This window comes from Haliotis cracherodii, unplaced genomic scaffold (genome assembly GCF_022045235.1).
Source record: "Haliotis cracherodii isolate W230 unplaced genomic scaffold, xgHalCrac1.p SCAF_14, whole genome shotgun sequence".
NCBI classification, from domain to species: Eukaryota; Metazoa; Mollusca; class Gastropoda; order Lepetellida; family Haliotidae; genus Haliotis; species Haliotis cracherodii.
Genome location: NW_027266269.1, coordinates 7,576,397 through 7,592,409, shown reverse-complemented (window position 1 = coordinate 7,592,409; position 16,013 = coordinate 7,576,397). Strand labels below are relative to the sequence as shown.

General features: G+C 41.8%; 1 protein-coding gene across 1 annotated transcript; it reads right to left on the bottom strand.

Moving 5' to 3' along the window:
- Position 1: 1 nt before the first annotated feature.
- LOC139460871 (uncharacterized) lies at positions 2 to 14,532 on the bottom strand. The gene is made up of 6 exons (XM_071242346.1): positions 14,374 to 14,532; positions 10,908 to 11,046; positions 2,522 to 2,700; positions 2,059 to 2,144; positions 1,163 to 1,361; positions 2 to 118 (listed from the first exon to the last, which is right to left on the bottom strand). Exons 1-6 carry the CDS (start codon positions 14,530 to 14,532, stop codon positions 2 to 4), a joined length of 879 nt encoding a protein of 292 aa, XP_071098447.1.
- Positions 14,533 to 16,013: the final 1,481 nt, after the last annotated feature.

Here is a 16,013-nt window from a genome sequence, read left to right as displayed (position 1 = left end):
ACTATGGATATTTGATCTGCACTCGTTTGATGAGGCTGAAATCAACAAGAAGGACGACGGCCTCGTTTGAAGGGATCCTTATTGGAGCAGCAAACAGACTGTTGTCATCAAGAGATATCTGAAATGGACAAAGACCAATTCCATCTTACAGTGATTTCTGATGTAATTGTGACACATGCAAATATTATTGATTGATAGGCATTCGTGAGCATGTCTTAGAAGTTGATGGATGACAAAGTAGTCACACTGTATGGATAACAACTTCTTTATTTTCTTCTACGAGCGAGACCGCCTCCGTGGTCCTGTGGTAGAGCGTCCGCCCGGAGAGCGGAAGGTCCAGGGTTCGATCCCGGGCCGCGTCATACAAAAAGACGTTAAAAGATTGTACTTGTTGTTACCCTGTCTGGCGCTCGGCATTAAAGGGCTAAAACAAGGACTGGTCGGCTCGGAGTCAGTATACTGTGTCTGAGTGGGGTATTCATGTTAAACTGCGGCATGGTATCTCAGTGAGCTAGCACTATAAATCGGCATCAGTCCGGACTAGTACAAGCAGCCACACACACACATACACGTGCATGCACGTCGCTATATAAGTGCAATAATCTTGGACGCGACGTTAAACCCAATTTCACCTCACCTCACCTCTACGAGCGACGCTATTATTCAGCCTACTCATGTTAATATCTTTCATGTTTGCATATCGTTGTTACTGTTAATTCTTCACCTGCGCTATAAAATGTTGTACCATGTTCATTATTCAGTCTTGCCTGTCAATGGTACAAGGATCCATACCGAAACGTTGGCATACCAGTATAATACAGACGTTTGTATCCATAAATTGTGTCTACTTTGTCATGCAAACTTTAGTACTTAAAATATGTACATACATCTTAGAAGAAATTAAGGCAGGATAAAAGGAAACATGGTTTCCATTGGGGTCATTTACTGACAAATATGCATATATGAAAGGTCTGGTACTTGCAACTTTCAGTGTTTACAAACAATCTTTCGTTACCCTTTTCTATTGTCGTCCGGTCAGAACTTGACCATCAGGGATCTGGACAAATTACTGGATTAGTGATGTATGATCAGAACAATCGACCCAGATTATAAGGGACAAGGGCATCGTTTATCAAACCCGATACCAGCCCGAACGACGTACCAGAAACTGAGTGTCTGTGACTTTAATGGAGAGATTCGAAATCACGTTGGGTGTGAAAGGAACTGGTGACTGATTCAGCTCCGTCGACCAGGCGCCAGATGTCCGAGTGTTGTAGGCGATGTCAAGTGTGTCCCACCGTACAAAGAAAGCCATCACCAGTGTACTGTCATCATGTGCAGTCAGTTTTACCCAATTTCGGCTGAAGAGAAAAGTCATCATCGATAAAAATCATATCACGATTTAAACTGTCTCTTGACGTAAATTAACGATCTGTTTCATGGCCATTGAATTACAGAACGTCTTCCATTCATTATGGCTTATCTGACCTGTGTGGGTCTGAGTTTCCAGTCGTTAGAAGTTGTGTTCGGGCTTGTTGACTGTAGTGATTGCGTGTCATTGTGTACCAAAGGATTGGACAATCCAAGGTTTCAGTCTCAGATATGTCCCACTTACTTACAGGCGGTCTTGGTTTGGATGACAGTTTGCAGTGTTAAATTATATTCACCCTCTTCCTCATCGACCCGTGAAGATTCCGGGGTAGAATAGGTCTTCAGCAATCCATGCTTGCTGTAAAAGGCGACTATGCTTGTCGTAATAGGCGACTAACGGGATCGGCCGGTCAGGCTTGCCTACTAGGTTGATGCATGTCATCGATCCCAATTACGTGGATCGATGCTCATCATGTTAATCACTGGATTGTCTGGTCCAGATTCGATTATATACAAACCGCCGTCATATAGCTGGAATATTGCTGGGCGTGGCGTTAAACAACAAACCAAACCAAAAACCTCATCCCCATCCATGGCATAGCAATTTCCAGAACGATCTACGTGAATATACAATGTAAGTGCATCTATTTCCAAATTCTGATTACTGTAAACTTTACAAACACCTACATCTCGACTCCATCGGCGGCTGCCTCCACGGCAATCTCCGTACTACTGGACAGGGGAGCAGGAAGTGGCGTACTGAAAACGCGCACCTGCTGTAAAGTTAAGAGTGAGCATATGAATGGTGCATAACAACAACACAGGGTGCAGGACGTGGCGTCCTAATTCCAATATATGTTTTGTGTGGCAGACATTTTCTGGGACAAATTATTATCCTCGATAAAATCCCAGGCGCCCCTCCGCCAAGATGATTAGATTGTTGGTCCCTAAAGTACAGAGTGAATGTTGCATTACACCAAAAAGGGGAGGGGAAAGTTGCATTGTGAATACTGGCTTCTGTTGTAAAGTAGGGAGTGTAAAGTATATAGGTCTTTCCAAATCGCTCACGTGTTTTACAGTCTATAACATGAAAAACATGAAGAGATATATGGATGGATGTACACATTAATGTGTTTGGTTTACTATGTACCTGGTCAACCCAGAGGGTCTGCATGCACCTTCCTACATTTACTGGAACGTTGTCATGGAAACATGTGTCTGACGTTGTCGGTAGGTAGGAGAATCCACTGGGACAGGTGACATCAACGTGGGACTGGTTCCTCACCAGCATCGATACTGCATTCAGGACCCGAAACTCGGTGCAGGCAACTAAACATAACACAGACATCTCCTTATTCTAATTATTCATGGAATAGCCATTGCAGTTCAGAGCAAGATATGAAACGGAAATAGTTATATTGACCCGTGAAGATCCGTGGTAGAATTGGTCTTCAGGAGCCCATGTTTGCCAAAAGGTGACTATGCTTGTTATTCGTATTTCATAAATACAGAAATCTTTATATCACTGTTTTAACTTAGTTGGGGGCGTGGTCTTTTTTGGTGAAAGATTTACTGATTATTTCGTATTTTTGAAAGTTTTGAACATTTCGCAGGTGATTCAAACTCTTTTTATGCAAACCTTGTCAATTACGGGCGGCATTGCAAGAACAGGACAAGTTTTTCGCGAACAACAGGTGTCATCACAGCTATTCCATGATCCATTCAGGTACTTACACTGATATTTTGCCTTTTACGCAGAGTGGAATATATTTTGGCAGATAATCGAGATTGGTTTTTCTCTGGTTTGGACGCTTCATATTGTGATGTTTGGTTATGCGTGTTTGTACAGGATTTCAATGTGTATCCTTGTTATTGTGAGGTAAAATAAGGTCTAAAACCTACGTATCCATTAAACATCAAACAATAGTTATCATTGTGAATAATTCTAAGAATACTACCTCTATTACATCATAGCCATAAATTCCTGTTTATGCTGAGAACCACACTATAAATCTTTATAACTTTTCAACAGACGTCCTCTCCACAGCCAACATATCTATAGTTGTGAGGAAAACCCTATCCCTTGCCAGGGGCGCTACCGCGCATGCGCAAGGCGGGAATCTCCTCACGTTTTTCAACCCTTTATCCTCATCAACTAGATGCAAATATTTGGGGAGGTGGGAGGGATTAATTTCTGATGTAACAGAGGTAGTATTCATAGAATTATTCACAATGATAACTATTGTTTGATACTTCTTGCGAATACCTTTACCTCTATTACATCATAGCCAGTATACACCAGAGGGACCGGTGGGTTCTGGTATCTAGCATCCCTTAGATATTTGGCTTTGTGAAGTGGTAACCCAAGGATGGTATGCCAAAAGGATCTCAAACGGAATATATCTAATAGTCTACTTACAAGACTAGATAGAAATTTTTCAAACGTCATATGATGGGTACATATATATCCACCCCTGTGACACTTAGACATATTATGACGTCACTTACTGTGATGACGTCATCTGTGACGTCACTTCCGGTGATGACGTCATCTGTGACGTCACTTCCGGTTGTCATTCCATGCCCACGTTGTGGTATATGTCTTCTATGGTATCTTATCACTTATGACGTGGATTTCCGTTATTCCCTTTTGGATAGTGATATTAAACGTATTTTGCCGTTAGTCCGGTGCGATGACTCCCATGACGTCACTTCCGGTGGTAGTACATCGATACATCCTAGATTATCATGTAGATACCATATATCACTTAATCCTTCGATCTCTGATTTCAGTGTTGCCATTTGCCTTGTTTACTAATTCAATAGTACAACCAAGTACAAAGGTCAACTTACCCTGAGTTCATGAGGTATTCTTCACACACACACACACACACACACACACACACACACCTCTCTCTTTTTCCCCTTTCCGGAAGAGGGGGGAACAAGGTTACTTGGAGACTGGGTTGCCACCAAGGGTCCCAGTGTGTATAGTCCATCCAGATCTGTCCGAATGTCTCGTAAGTAATGGTTTGAGAATGTGTTATGGGACTTCCACTTGCAGCTAGCTACGACTTGTTCAATGGATACTGTATTTCATGTGGCTTGACTTGTTGCAAGGGCTCTGATCTCGTGAGGCCTGTAGTTTCCCCAAGTTTGCCTGGAGACTTGTTCCAGTTTATATCTATCTGCGATAACAGATCTGAGCCATCCCGCTACAGTACCCTTTGTTATGTCCTTTTCTGACGAGGGTTGCAAGAGATAAAAAGGCGTTTTCTCTGCTTTCTGTGGGGTTGAGTAGCTGTAATGAAGTATCTCAAGGCTCTTATGGGACAAAGTAATCTGTCCGGATAGTCCACACTTTAACTTAAGGCTGGTATTGTATATTGCCTGTGTCCGAGTGGGCCGAAGGTTGATGACTGTTTTTTGGCAATTAATTCTGGGAGCGATCTGAACGACACTGATTTCCATTGTTGGGTATGAGTTACAGTGGAAATGAAATGCCGTAGCCATGGCTATGAGAAAAACAGTCTTCCTGGAGACTGATAGTAATGTCGCATTACTCATGGGTTCATGTGGCGCTTTCATCAATGCTGACAATACTATAGATATATCCCATTTTGGGAATGTACGTGGTACTTTAATGTCTTCCAGTGCAAACGACTTCATGAGTCGATTCAGTACTGGGTGGGTACCTATAGATAGGCCAACGTGCTGTAATACTGATGCCAGGGCTGATCTATATCCTTCGATAGTGCCATGTCGTAATCTCTTGTCGTTTCTGAGAATTCAGCCACTATAGGTATCGTTATTTCCACGTTTAAATGCTTTCTCATTCTCCACTCGACAAACTTGTCCCCTCTGTTGTTGTATAGGGCAGATGATGCTGGTCTCCATGAGCTTGCCAGTCTTGGTGCAGCTGATTTAGAGTAACCGGCTGCTTGCATCTTATTCAAGATAACTTCCAAGCGTAAAAGGTGGAGGTTGTCGAGGCGGCCGTAAAATATGTCTCAGTAGGTCGTGACGTACTGGGAGTTTCAGAGGTTCATTCACTATGAGGTGAAGTAACCTTGGAAACCAAGCCCTGTTCAGCCATGCCGAGGCTATGAGGATTATGAAGCAGTCTGTCTCGTCTATTTTCTTCAGTACTCTGTCTAGGAGCGGGGAAAGGCGTACGCAAACATTCCCTCCCATTCCATGGAGAGAGCGTCGACCTGGAGAGCTAGCGGATCTGGTACAGGGCTGACGTAGCCTGGTAGTTTGTTGTTGAGACATCTGGCGAATAGATCTAGGTTTTAATTATCCCATAGGTGGGTTATCCACTTGAATACTCCGGGCTGTAGTGACCATTCCGTGGGTACTATCTTGTTTTCCCGGGATAGGTAATCTGCTCGGATATCTAGATGGCCCGGTATATATCTTGCTTTGATTCTGCAACTCTCTGAGTCTACCAAGGCATATAGGCGTGGAACCTCCTTCAATGAAGGCTGAGACTTTGTGCCCCCTTGGTGCTGTATGTAAGCGACCACGGTCGAGTTGTCTGTAGCAATCTTCACTGACAAGTGGTGTAGACGATCTTGCCATGCTTCTAAGGCTAGATATATCGCTCTCATTTCTAGACAATTGATGTGTAACTCCTTTCTTGGGAGGACCATTTTCCCTGTATGGTAACATCGTCCATATGGGCACCCCAACCCTCTCCTGATGCATCTGTGTAGAGTTGATGTGGGGGGATGGGTATGCGAGTGGAATACCTGGCATGACATTTTGACGAGTCAGCCACCAATGAAGTTCTGAGATTCGAACTTGTGGAGGTTGGATTAAGGCTTCCAGCTCTACGTTTTTGGTGGTATTCGATAGAAAGTCGTCTATGTATCCGTGTAGCCCTATGAGCTTTAGATGTGTGAACCCGATGACGGGATTGGTGATCCTGGTGAATAACCATGGGGCGATGGATATGCAGAACGGAAGTACCCTGAACTGGTATCTCTGACCGTTGACTGCAAAGCCTAGGTTCCGACAATGACTTGGATGGATAGGGACGTGTAGATAGGCGTCTTGGAGGTCTATGCTTATCATCCAATCTGCTTGTCTTAAGGCATTCTTCAACTTCTTTATAGATTCCATCTGAAAACTGGGTGGTTTTCCAGATTATCTTTGTTCAAGACTTTTACGTCTATGATTAATCGCATCTCTGAAGAATTCTTCTTCGGTACCAGGAATACTGGGGAGTAAAAAAACGTGATTGGTGTCTTACTCCTTTAAGATGCTGATAGCTCCTTTTGCAAATAGTTTTGTATGGCCACTTCTGCTGCAATTAACTTTGGTCCTGATAGCTGGAATCGGGGTCCGGAAGGGTGGATGACTAGTCTTGGTCGTTTTGAGAGGTGAAGTTTGTATCCTTTTCTTACTACTTCGAGCAGCCATGAGTCGTCTGTGAGGGTCTTCCAGTTGTCTGCGTACTGCATAAGACGGCCTCCGACTGGACCCGGAATAGGATGAATGCTGAACTTGGGTAGTCTTGGGTCGATGTCTGTGAGACTGGCTAGTTGGACTGGAATCGATGTGGTCGTGTCTTTGATCTTCCGTAGTTCTGAATCGTTGTCCATTGGGCAGGCGATGGTGGTAGGGTCTGAAGCGGTCTGTAGATTCCAGGTTGAGTCATTTCCGGAGGTAACCCCTTCGGCGACTGCCTCTGCCATGTCCTCTCTGTGAAGTCGGATAATCATCTTTGGAGTTCCTGTCTCTGGGTTGATACGATCTGTTCTTCTGTGCATAGGCTCGAAAGGAATCCCGTCCAGGCTTTACGTGATGAGATCTAGGATTCTGTTGTTGATGCTGAATATCTGCAGGCCGTCTCTGTATCCTGGAATCCAACGAGATTGTGCATTCTTGAAACTTCTGTCTAGTTGACGATACAATGGCTTCCTTCACTGACTTCAGTCTACTGTTGAATATCTGTGATGCTGTAATAGGCTGTAACAGCATGGATCTTTTTATCGACTCTGGAATCACATGATGAACTTGCTGTATTAGATGTCTTCTTTGCATGAGCAGGAACTGTGCTGACATCCAGACTTGTGCTGATTGAAGATCTTCCTGCATCTTCAGTATGTGGTCCAGTAAGCTGTGGATGAATCCTGTCTGCTGAAGTGTCATCTCCGTGGGGTCTTATTGTAGACCTTCGAATTCACTCTGGTTGTACAGGGGTATGACGTGGCGAACTCCAGCTGCAATCCAGTTAATGTATGAGCTGATATTAATCACCTTTTTGTTGATACTGGACATGTCGACGTGCATTATAGTGTTAGGTTTCTTAACCAGATCATAGAAATCTTCATGAATGCTCGGCTGTTGTGCGAAGGGATTATCGTGTGTCCTGTAAGCACACTTATTAAAGGTAGCCATACTCATGAAGTATTCAATGAATCTTCGATTTTCCTGATGACGTCATCCATATATGACGGACAGGGAAGGATATGGAATTCTTCAGTCACACTGACAGGTACCTCATACCCGGCACGTTCTAACAATGGTTTAACTGTCATACTGTCCTTATCTGGTTTTAAGGAGGGCATTAGATTATAAAGTTCTGCAATGATATCTTTAACGGCATAATTGTTTGGTCTATAATTATACTCCATAGTAGTGTCCCCATTGCATGAACAATCAGTATTAGCTAGAGATCTGCACCCCCTGATCAGGCTGCGCTGGGAGTGGGTCGTATGGCTGAGGGTAGCGTAATCCCGGTCGTCTGATCTAAGGCTAGCCGTGCGGGAATCACATGTTCTATAACTGTATGATTGTGATGTAACATTTCCCTCGCTTTCTCCATCCGTATAACTGGACTGTGAGGCAGTATGAGATGGCGCACGCTTATCATAGTGGCTTGAGGGTTACTGATGTATTTCTGTGCATACTGCGATGCAATGCCCGTGATTCACGATCTGCCCTATGGTGTGCGTGGTAGGGAGATAATCTATGAGATTCTCGGTCTCTTCTTATGATTCTCCTACTGCCCTCATAATGATCTGATTCAGCGTTACCTTGTGCATGTCTGCTGTATGAGGGTGCACTGCCATATTCAGCCCTAGATCTCTTTTGAATTTCGTGATCAATCCCTGTTTGGCCATGCCGGGTTTGTGCAACGGATTCTTTTAGATCTGAGATTTCCTGAGACATTGATTGCACACGTTTGTCAATCATAACAGACATTGAATTTGTTATTTTCTCCGTGAACTCATTTAAGTTAAAGGGGGAGCGTGGCTGAGGGTGGAGATCGTAAGCTTCTATCAAACCTAGATGGTCCACCGTACTAATCGCTGCCGGGTGCACGTTAGAAGCTACATTTAAGCATGTAAGGTACATCTGCTCCTCAACTTTATTTGGAGAGTGGGATGAGCGACGAGATATCTTCTCCTCATAAGGCGAGACGGCGTCCTCGCACGACACTCGCTTGTCACGCACGTGCTTATTGTTAGTCACAACGGACTTAATCACTTTTTTACTTGATGTTGGTGCTCTAGTATTCTTTTTTAATCAGGATTGTTGAGCCATGCCTTGGAAAGCTTGTCAAACTTCTCCTTTGACAGAGGCTCGCAATAACTGCACCTTGATTTTGCGTGCCATTGCTTCTTGCATGCTAGGCATCTAGGGTGAGGGTCACCAGGGATTTGATGTTGCCCACAGCCTGAACAGACGGGTGTCTTTGAGATGAAGATCTCATTCCACAACACGTTTCTAACTAATAATTTACTAGAACTTCCGATCTTCTTAAACCCCCGTTTCTTGCTTGTAGAACTGTTCACTGCTTGTGTCTATTGAAGCTTGAGAGGATCTAATGTGCTTGTAAGTGTGGAACAGCAATCACGTGTTCGGATGTATGCAACAACAAAAATTTCCTTGTCATCTGGACACACAGGAAAGAAGTGAGGAGATTCCCGCCTTGCTCATGCGCGGTAGCGCCCCTGGCAAGGGATAGGGTTTCCCTCACAACTATATATATGTTGGCAGTGAAGAGGACGTCTGTTGAAAATTTATTAAAGTTTATAGTGTGGTTCTCAGCATAAACAGGAATTTATGGCTATGATTTGATAGAGGTAAAGGTATTCGCAAGAATTATTTGAAACCTCGAGATGAAGTTTTTGGTTCCAAGTTAATATCAGAGCTATCTGATCTACAATTAAAGTACCACAAATTTCGAAACACAGTAGGTTTGTGTCTGTTGACATGAGCGCTTTGAAAACACTGCTCTCTAGGAATGCATATTTTCACATGGGACAATATGTCACCATCTTTGAACGTGTCCAAAAGGGGTCGCAGATAGTGACATACGGAAAACGTATCACTTAGCGTAAGAGTAATCATTCGTTATGTTATACCGAAATTACCTTTAAAGTTTCTGAAGGCTTTACATAGTCTTCTTTTTCATTACGTGGATCGATGTTCATGATATCAATCACTTGAGTGTCTTGTTTGTTGTTTAACGCCCCACTCAGCAATATTCCAGCTATATGACGGCGGTCTGTAAATAATCGAGTCTGGACCAGACAACCCAGTGATTGACATCAAGAGCATCGATCCACGCAATTTGGATACCATGACATGTATCAACTAAGTCAGCGAGTCTGACCGGCCGATCCCGCTAGTCGCCTCTGCCGAAAAGCATAGTTGCCTATTACGGCAAGCATGGGTTGCTGAAGACCTAACCTAACCCGGAATCGGGATCTATGAGGAAAACGCTGTGGAACAGCCCGTAGCTCTGTGAAGCGACATCTCAAACTCAAAATCGTTTATGCGGAGCAGCACAGAGATACAGTCACCTCAGCTAATTTAACAACAACATACTTTTTAATGCAGATGTCTTATTCGAATAAAATGGCTCAATATATGGTAGGGTTAAAACATAACATTTATCCTCAATGCATCTCTGCATTTCCTATCCCTTTTTCATAACTGTAAGATGATAATATGATATTTTTGTCTCAGTCTCTTTTCATGTTTGTATTGCCCAGATTTCAATGTGTCTTCTGGGGCGGCATACATAAATGTGGATTTGAACCTCTGGAACAAAGTCAGATGAAAATCTAGGGGTACAACAAACGTGTATTTCATGATATTCAGGGCAAGGAATTGCATTTTGGGAGCATTGTGTAACTATGACGGCCATATTCAAAATGGGGTTCGAACCTCTTGTATAAATTGGGTGGCATTGCTATGACGAAACTTTCAGTTTCAGCTTCATAAGTGAATGAGCATATTTTCAAATTGACGACAAGACTTGGAACTACATATGTAGGCGGAGATATAGGTGACATAATGTTACCTACATCGGGGTCCTTATTCACAAACTTCATTAAATTTCAATGATCATTAAAACAATTGTTCCAGTTTTCTCTGGCTCTTTAGGTTTTAGATCAGAAGATCCTTTCCCTTCGTTATTTAAAAGAAAAATGGCTTCTTGTTGGTGGCAATATAGTAATTCCAATCGTGATGCCTTGAACGTACGTGAATGACATAGTGCGTTAGAAATTTACCTGCATAATACTGCCAGCCTGTCTCTTCATTCCCACCAGAGATCTCGGGTACATAATACAACCGACATCGTTGAGAAGTTGGGTTATACAGCGCCATGTTGCACTGCAACTCGTGGAAACACATCGACAGGCATGTAGCCTTGTCAGTAACACTGTGTTCAGTGATGAAGTTGCCATTAAACACGTGTCCATCCAAACCAACATGATGGAGAAATGTCAGATTACCACATGACTGAAAAGCTGAACTGTAAGAACAGGCTATGGTGAGAACAAAACGAACAAATTCCCACACAGCCATTTTCATGCTTCTCGATTCTGGGAGTGGTTCCTGTCCCCTAGAGAAATGGGGGAGTGTGGTATTGTCAGCTGAGTGTGACGATTTATATATTATGTTTGACTACAGGCTACACAATCACGACTCTTGATTTCTCTGGCTTTCATGTTTCATATGGACATCTTAAACATTGCCCCTGGAACACACCGACCAATGAATTATTGATGAACAGTCCTTACAATGAAGCGTGCTTTAGAGAAACTATAAACATGTGTTAATGAGTTGTCATTCATGGAATAATTGCTGTTTGTCATACTGCTTGGCATCAATGTAGGAACTTTCGATCTTAAATCGATTCGATTGTCTTTCAATAACTGGAGTTCTGATTGGTAATCATGTCACCAAAACAAGTAAAACTCATATCTAGAAAAATCACTTGCACGAAATTTTAAAAAAGACACATTTTTTTTATTTATGTGTCTTTGCACTTAAAAAGGGTCACATTCATAATGTTGTCAACCATGATTCGACACAGACACTTCACTGTTTACAACAAGTATAGAAATCAGCAATTATTCCACATAGACACCTCCACGTTCAAGACAAGCATAAGATTCAACAATTATTTAAAACAGACACTTCACTGTTCATGACAGGCATAAGATTCAACTGTACTGTCGGAAATGCTACATAAAAGCTTTTTGTCCGTTAAAACAGGATCAAATGTTTCACAGACAGTTGCTATTAAAATGTCAAGTAAAAACCGAGCTTACAACCTTGGTTTGAAGTGTTTAAGTTACATGTACAATGAGCACTGATGACATGTTTTCTATAATCAGCTATCAATATCTATATTGTCAGACTATGTTATATACTTACATTTCTTGAACATAAAAAAACCTTAATTAATGTTATTCCATTTCTAAGAATTTGAATAAGTATACTGCTGTATTAATCTCCATCTCAAGTAGTCCCTACCCATACACCCCTATTTCCTTTGATAGTCTCTCCCACATAGATTATACGGGTCTGTGCCTACACGGATTACACTGAGCCATGGGGAAGCCACTCACGCATGGTTAGACAACCCAGGCATAATGAAGCTCTAAAAATTAGACGACCCGGTTTGTAATCATCACGGTACATAAGGGTACTTCAGTTGCACAGCCGTGCTGTCGCAACAACTGACCTGAACCGCAGGGTACGCGTTACAGTGTCAGTACAAACGATGCGTGATCATTTTTAATGGCGCAAACACGTTAGAATCTATAATCTGCAGCATTGGCGATATGTGTTTTGCGTCAACGCCGTGATGGAAGACTATGCTGAAGTCAAAGTTTTGTCCAAAAATGCGTCACACAAGATGACGAGTGACAAGATAATGCCAGGCCGCATACTGCACATGCCACTGTTGACTATCTACAGAAAGCGAACATTACAGTTAGTCCTTGACTTTCAAATTTTTACGCCTGAGATGCCAAATTATTATTCTGATATTTTGCATGTTGTTACTTATAAAAAAATGTAATATATTACTAAAAACTGAACGCCTCTTTGTCTGACGTCATGGCTTGTTTTATGACTTTGGCGACGTATGGTGTTAAGCTCTTGAATCTGCAATCAAGGGATATATGGTGTTAAGCTCTTGAATGTAAGATATTTGATTTATGGTGCTAAGCTCTTAAATGTAAGATTACGCAATGAACAACCATAATCAAATTTAGATCAAATAAAAAAAGGCGACAAAACACTTTCCTTATTAATAAGAAATCTCTGCCGATTGAACGATTCCAACTATATCACGAGTATGAGTTTACGAATCACTATCACACAGTGATGATACCAGCTGTTCGCGAAAAGGTGTGCGTATCTTGCCCCACAGGTTGCACCCGTCACACACAAAGGCAAATCAATTCTTCACTTGGAAAAACACTGGAATGTATGGTACAAACCAAAACAGGGAATTGCATCGGACATCATTGTGGTCACTGATGCGTCAAATTTGGAAATGTCCTCCAAATGTCTGCCATTAAAGATTTTCAAAGCTTTACTGAGGCCTTTTTATGTTGTAATCTTTATCAAACAGCTTCTGAGCAAGAGTCTTATGACACTCTTTGAAATCAGGGTAGAAAGAGTATGCTGGAGTGTACTTCGTGTTCACGATAAAGCTGAGTGCATCCTGCCCAAACAGAATTGCATTTCGAGAAAATTTAGTAGCCATGGCGGCCATATTGAAAATTGGATTCGAACCTCTAGCTCAAATTGGGGTGTCATTGTTGTGAAAAAACTGCTTCTCCTTCTCAGGAAAACCTTGCGTCTTCACAGATTTTCAGTTATTTATTAACATAATGTTCATCACAAGTGTGTTTTTAGTGGGGATCTGTTTCGGCAGATAATCTGACCTGATTATTCTCATGTGTTGAATTTCCTCTGCAAAGTGCCGGGCTCAATACAGGTCATTATTATTAGAGTGGTGAGGTAGCCTGGTGATTAAAGCGTTCGCTCGTCACGCGGAAGCCCCGAGTTCAAATCACCACCTCGATACAATGTATAAAACATATGCCGGTTGTTCTCCGCCCTGATATTGTTGGAATTTTGCTAAAACCATACTCGTTCACTCAATCAAACGGTTTTTAATTTGGACAGAATATTAGACAAATCGGCCTTTCAGATGTTAAGATGCAGAACATGCAAAAGTTCAGACAGACAATGGTGGATAACTTGCCACAAAAGTACTTGCAGCTTATAAGTGGCGACTACCATCGGATATCATTTGCATATGAAGACATTAGTTTTCTTTTCATATTTTACTCATCCTTGAAGATCCGTGTCAGAATTGGTCTCCAGCGACACATGCTTATCTGCCCCTATGAATTTTCAACAACCCATGCTTGTTGTAAGAGGCAACTAAAGGGATCACTTGCAGTGGAGATCGATCCTAATATCAATTACTGGATTGTCTGGTCAAGATTCGATTATCTACAGACCGCCATCATATAGCTGGAATTTTGCTAAGTGTGGTCTTCAACAACAAACAAATAAACGTCAAATACTACTATGAGAATATCACTGAATGAAATTGCTAGATATGTCTCTTGTTCACCCCCAGTGATTGAACATGAATAGTACAACCGACATCCTTGAGAATTTGAATTGTACAGCATCACGGAAACACCTCGTCAGGCATGTAGCCTTGTCAGTAACACTGTGTTCTGTGATGAAGGTGACATTAAAAATCAGTCCATCCAAACTGACATGACGAAGAAATGTCAGAATATCACATGACTGAAAAGCTGAACTGTAACTCAAGGTTGTGATAAGAAGAAACCGAATAAATTCCCACACAGCCATGCTCTTGCTTCTCGGTCATGTGAATAGTTCCTGGCAGCATGTAAATGGGATAATTTTAACAGTGTACTTTTGTAAGCGATTCAATAAGTAAAGTATCGACTAGAAGTTTCTGTGCAGACACCGTTTACTGAAATATTAAATCGATTAGCTGATAACGCCTCCATGGTGACAACAACATGTACTACAGTATCCAAAGTCTCACCAGTAAACAATTAACAATGTCCCTTTGGATCTTTCGACATGTGCATGTTTTATTGATTTTTACATGTGAAGATTGCATATTTTTGGCACGGACTACAACCAGCAAACTCAAAACTGATTATTGTCTGGTTTTGATGTTTTATATTTACATCCTAAACATTGCATCAGTTCATCCATAAAATATTCGTCAGTGAGTTGACAGAGGAAATATTTAACATGTAATTGTGAAACGTCTTTAAGATGAAGCGCTCCCATGTGAAACTGTATACATGTTTTATTGAGTTTACATTAACCAAAAACTTACTGATTATTTTACCATACAACTTGGCATTAAGGTTGAAAGTTTCAATCATTTAATCAATTTGTTTGTCTTCCAGTAACTGGAGCACTCCTGATTGATTATGACGTCTCAATAGTCACAACAGTATGTACCACAGTCGCCATAGTAAACAAGTAAGAAGCTACTTTGTGGCATTTTAGAGGCTTTTATTAAACGAGGAGGGCTTTCCCCTGAAATACTTTTGAAAATATACACATGTGAGAAACTACTAGAACCATGTCTTGATTTGCAAAATAGATTAGATAATGCAAGTAAAGATTGCATGTTCATGAACAGGGGCTGAGGACATTTTGATAATAGTGTGCAGCTGCACATGACAGAGTCAGATTGTCTGGCGGATTCAGAAATGGTGTTGGCTTGTAACACTTGTATCAACTAAATGCCCCTTTATGTTCATGAAAAGGGTGTCAAAATACACCATTCATAACTGTAACATCAGTCAGATTGTCTTGCGGATTCAGAAATGGTGTTGGCTTGTAACACTTGAATCAACTAAATGCGCCTTTATGTTCATGACAAAGGTGTCAAACTGCACCATTCATAACTGTAACATCAGTCAGATTGTCTTGCGGATTCCGAAATGATGTCGTAACATTTGTACCCACTAAAAGAACTATTCGTGACTGTTAAAACATTTCTGTGTGAGATAGTGTAAATTTGCACTACCAGGGCTGAGAATAGCGTTGGTACAAACAGTCCAAAATCATTTGCTGGTGACTTGACTCAGATGACCCTATTTTTGCCAAGTGCTGAGATGGCTAACTCGATGTTGACATGATGAATTTTTGGTTCAACGACCACGCCTCTGCAGGTGTGCTTATGACCGTTTTGCCTAAAATTGCTTCAAAAAAGCTTGACCGATTTGGTGGAGAGTCATGATGTAGGGAGCCATTCACACACGAAGAGATCAAACCTTGTGCACTACATTGGAATTTAACAG

What these genes read in the sequence shown, in the direction of transcription:
- LOC139460871 (XM_071242346.1), bottom strand. Translation starts at nt 14,532, where the DNA reads ATGGCTGTGTGGGAATTTATTCGGTTTCTTCTTATCACAACCTTGAGT. An exon ending in AGGCTGGCAGTATTATGCAG is followed by an intron (nt 2,701 to 10,907) that starts GTAAATTTCTAA and finishes TGTTATGTTTAG; the next exon opens with TTGCCTGCACCGAGTTTCGG. An exon ending in GCCGCCGATGGAGTCGAGAT is followed by an intron (nt 1,362 to 2,058) that starts GTAGGTGTTTGT and finishes TTTTCTCTTCAG; the next exon opens with CCGAAATTGGGTAAAACTGA.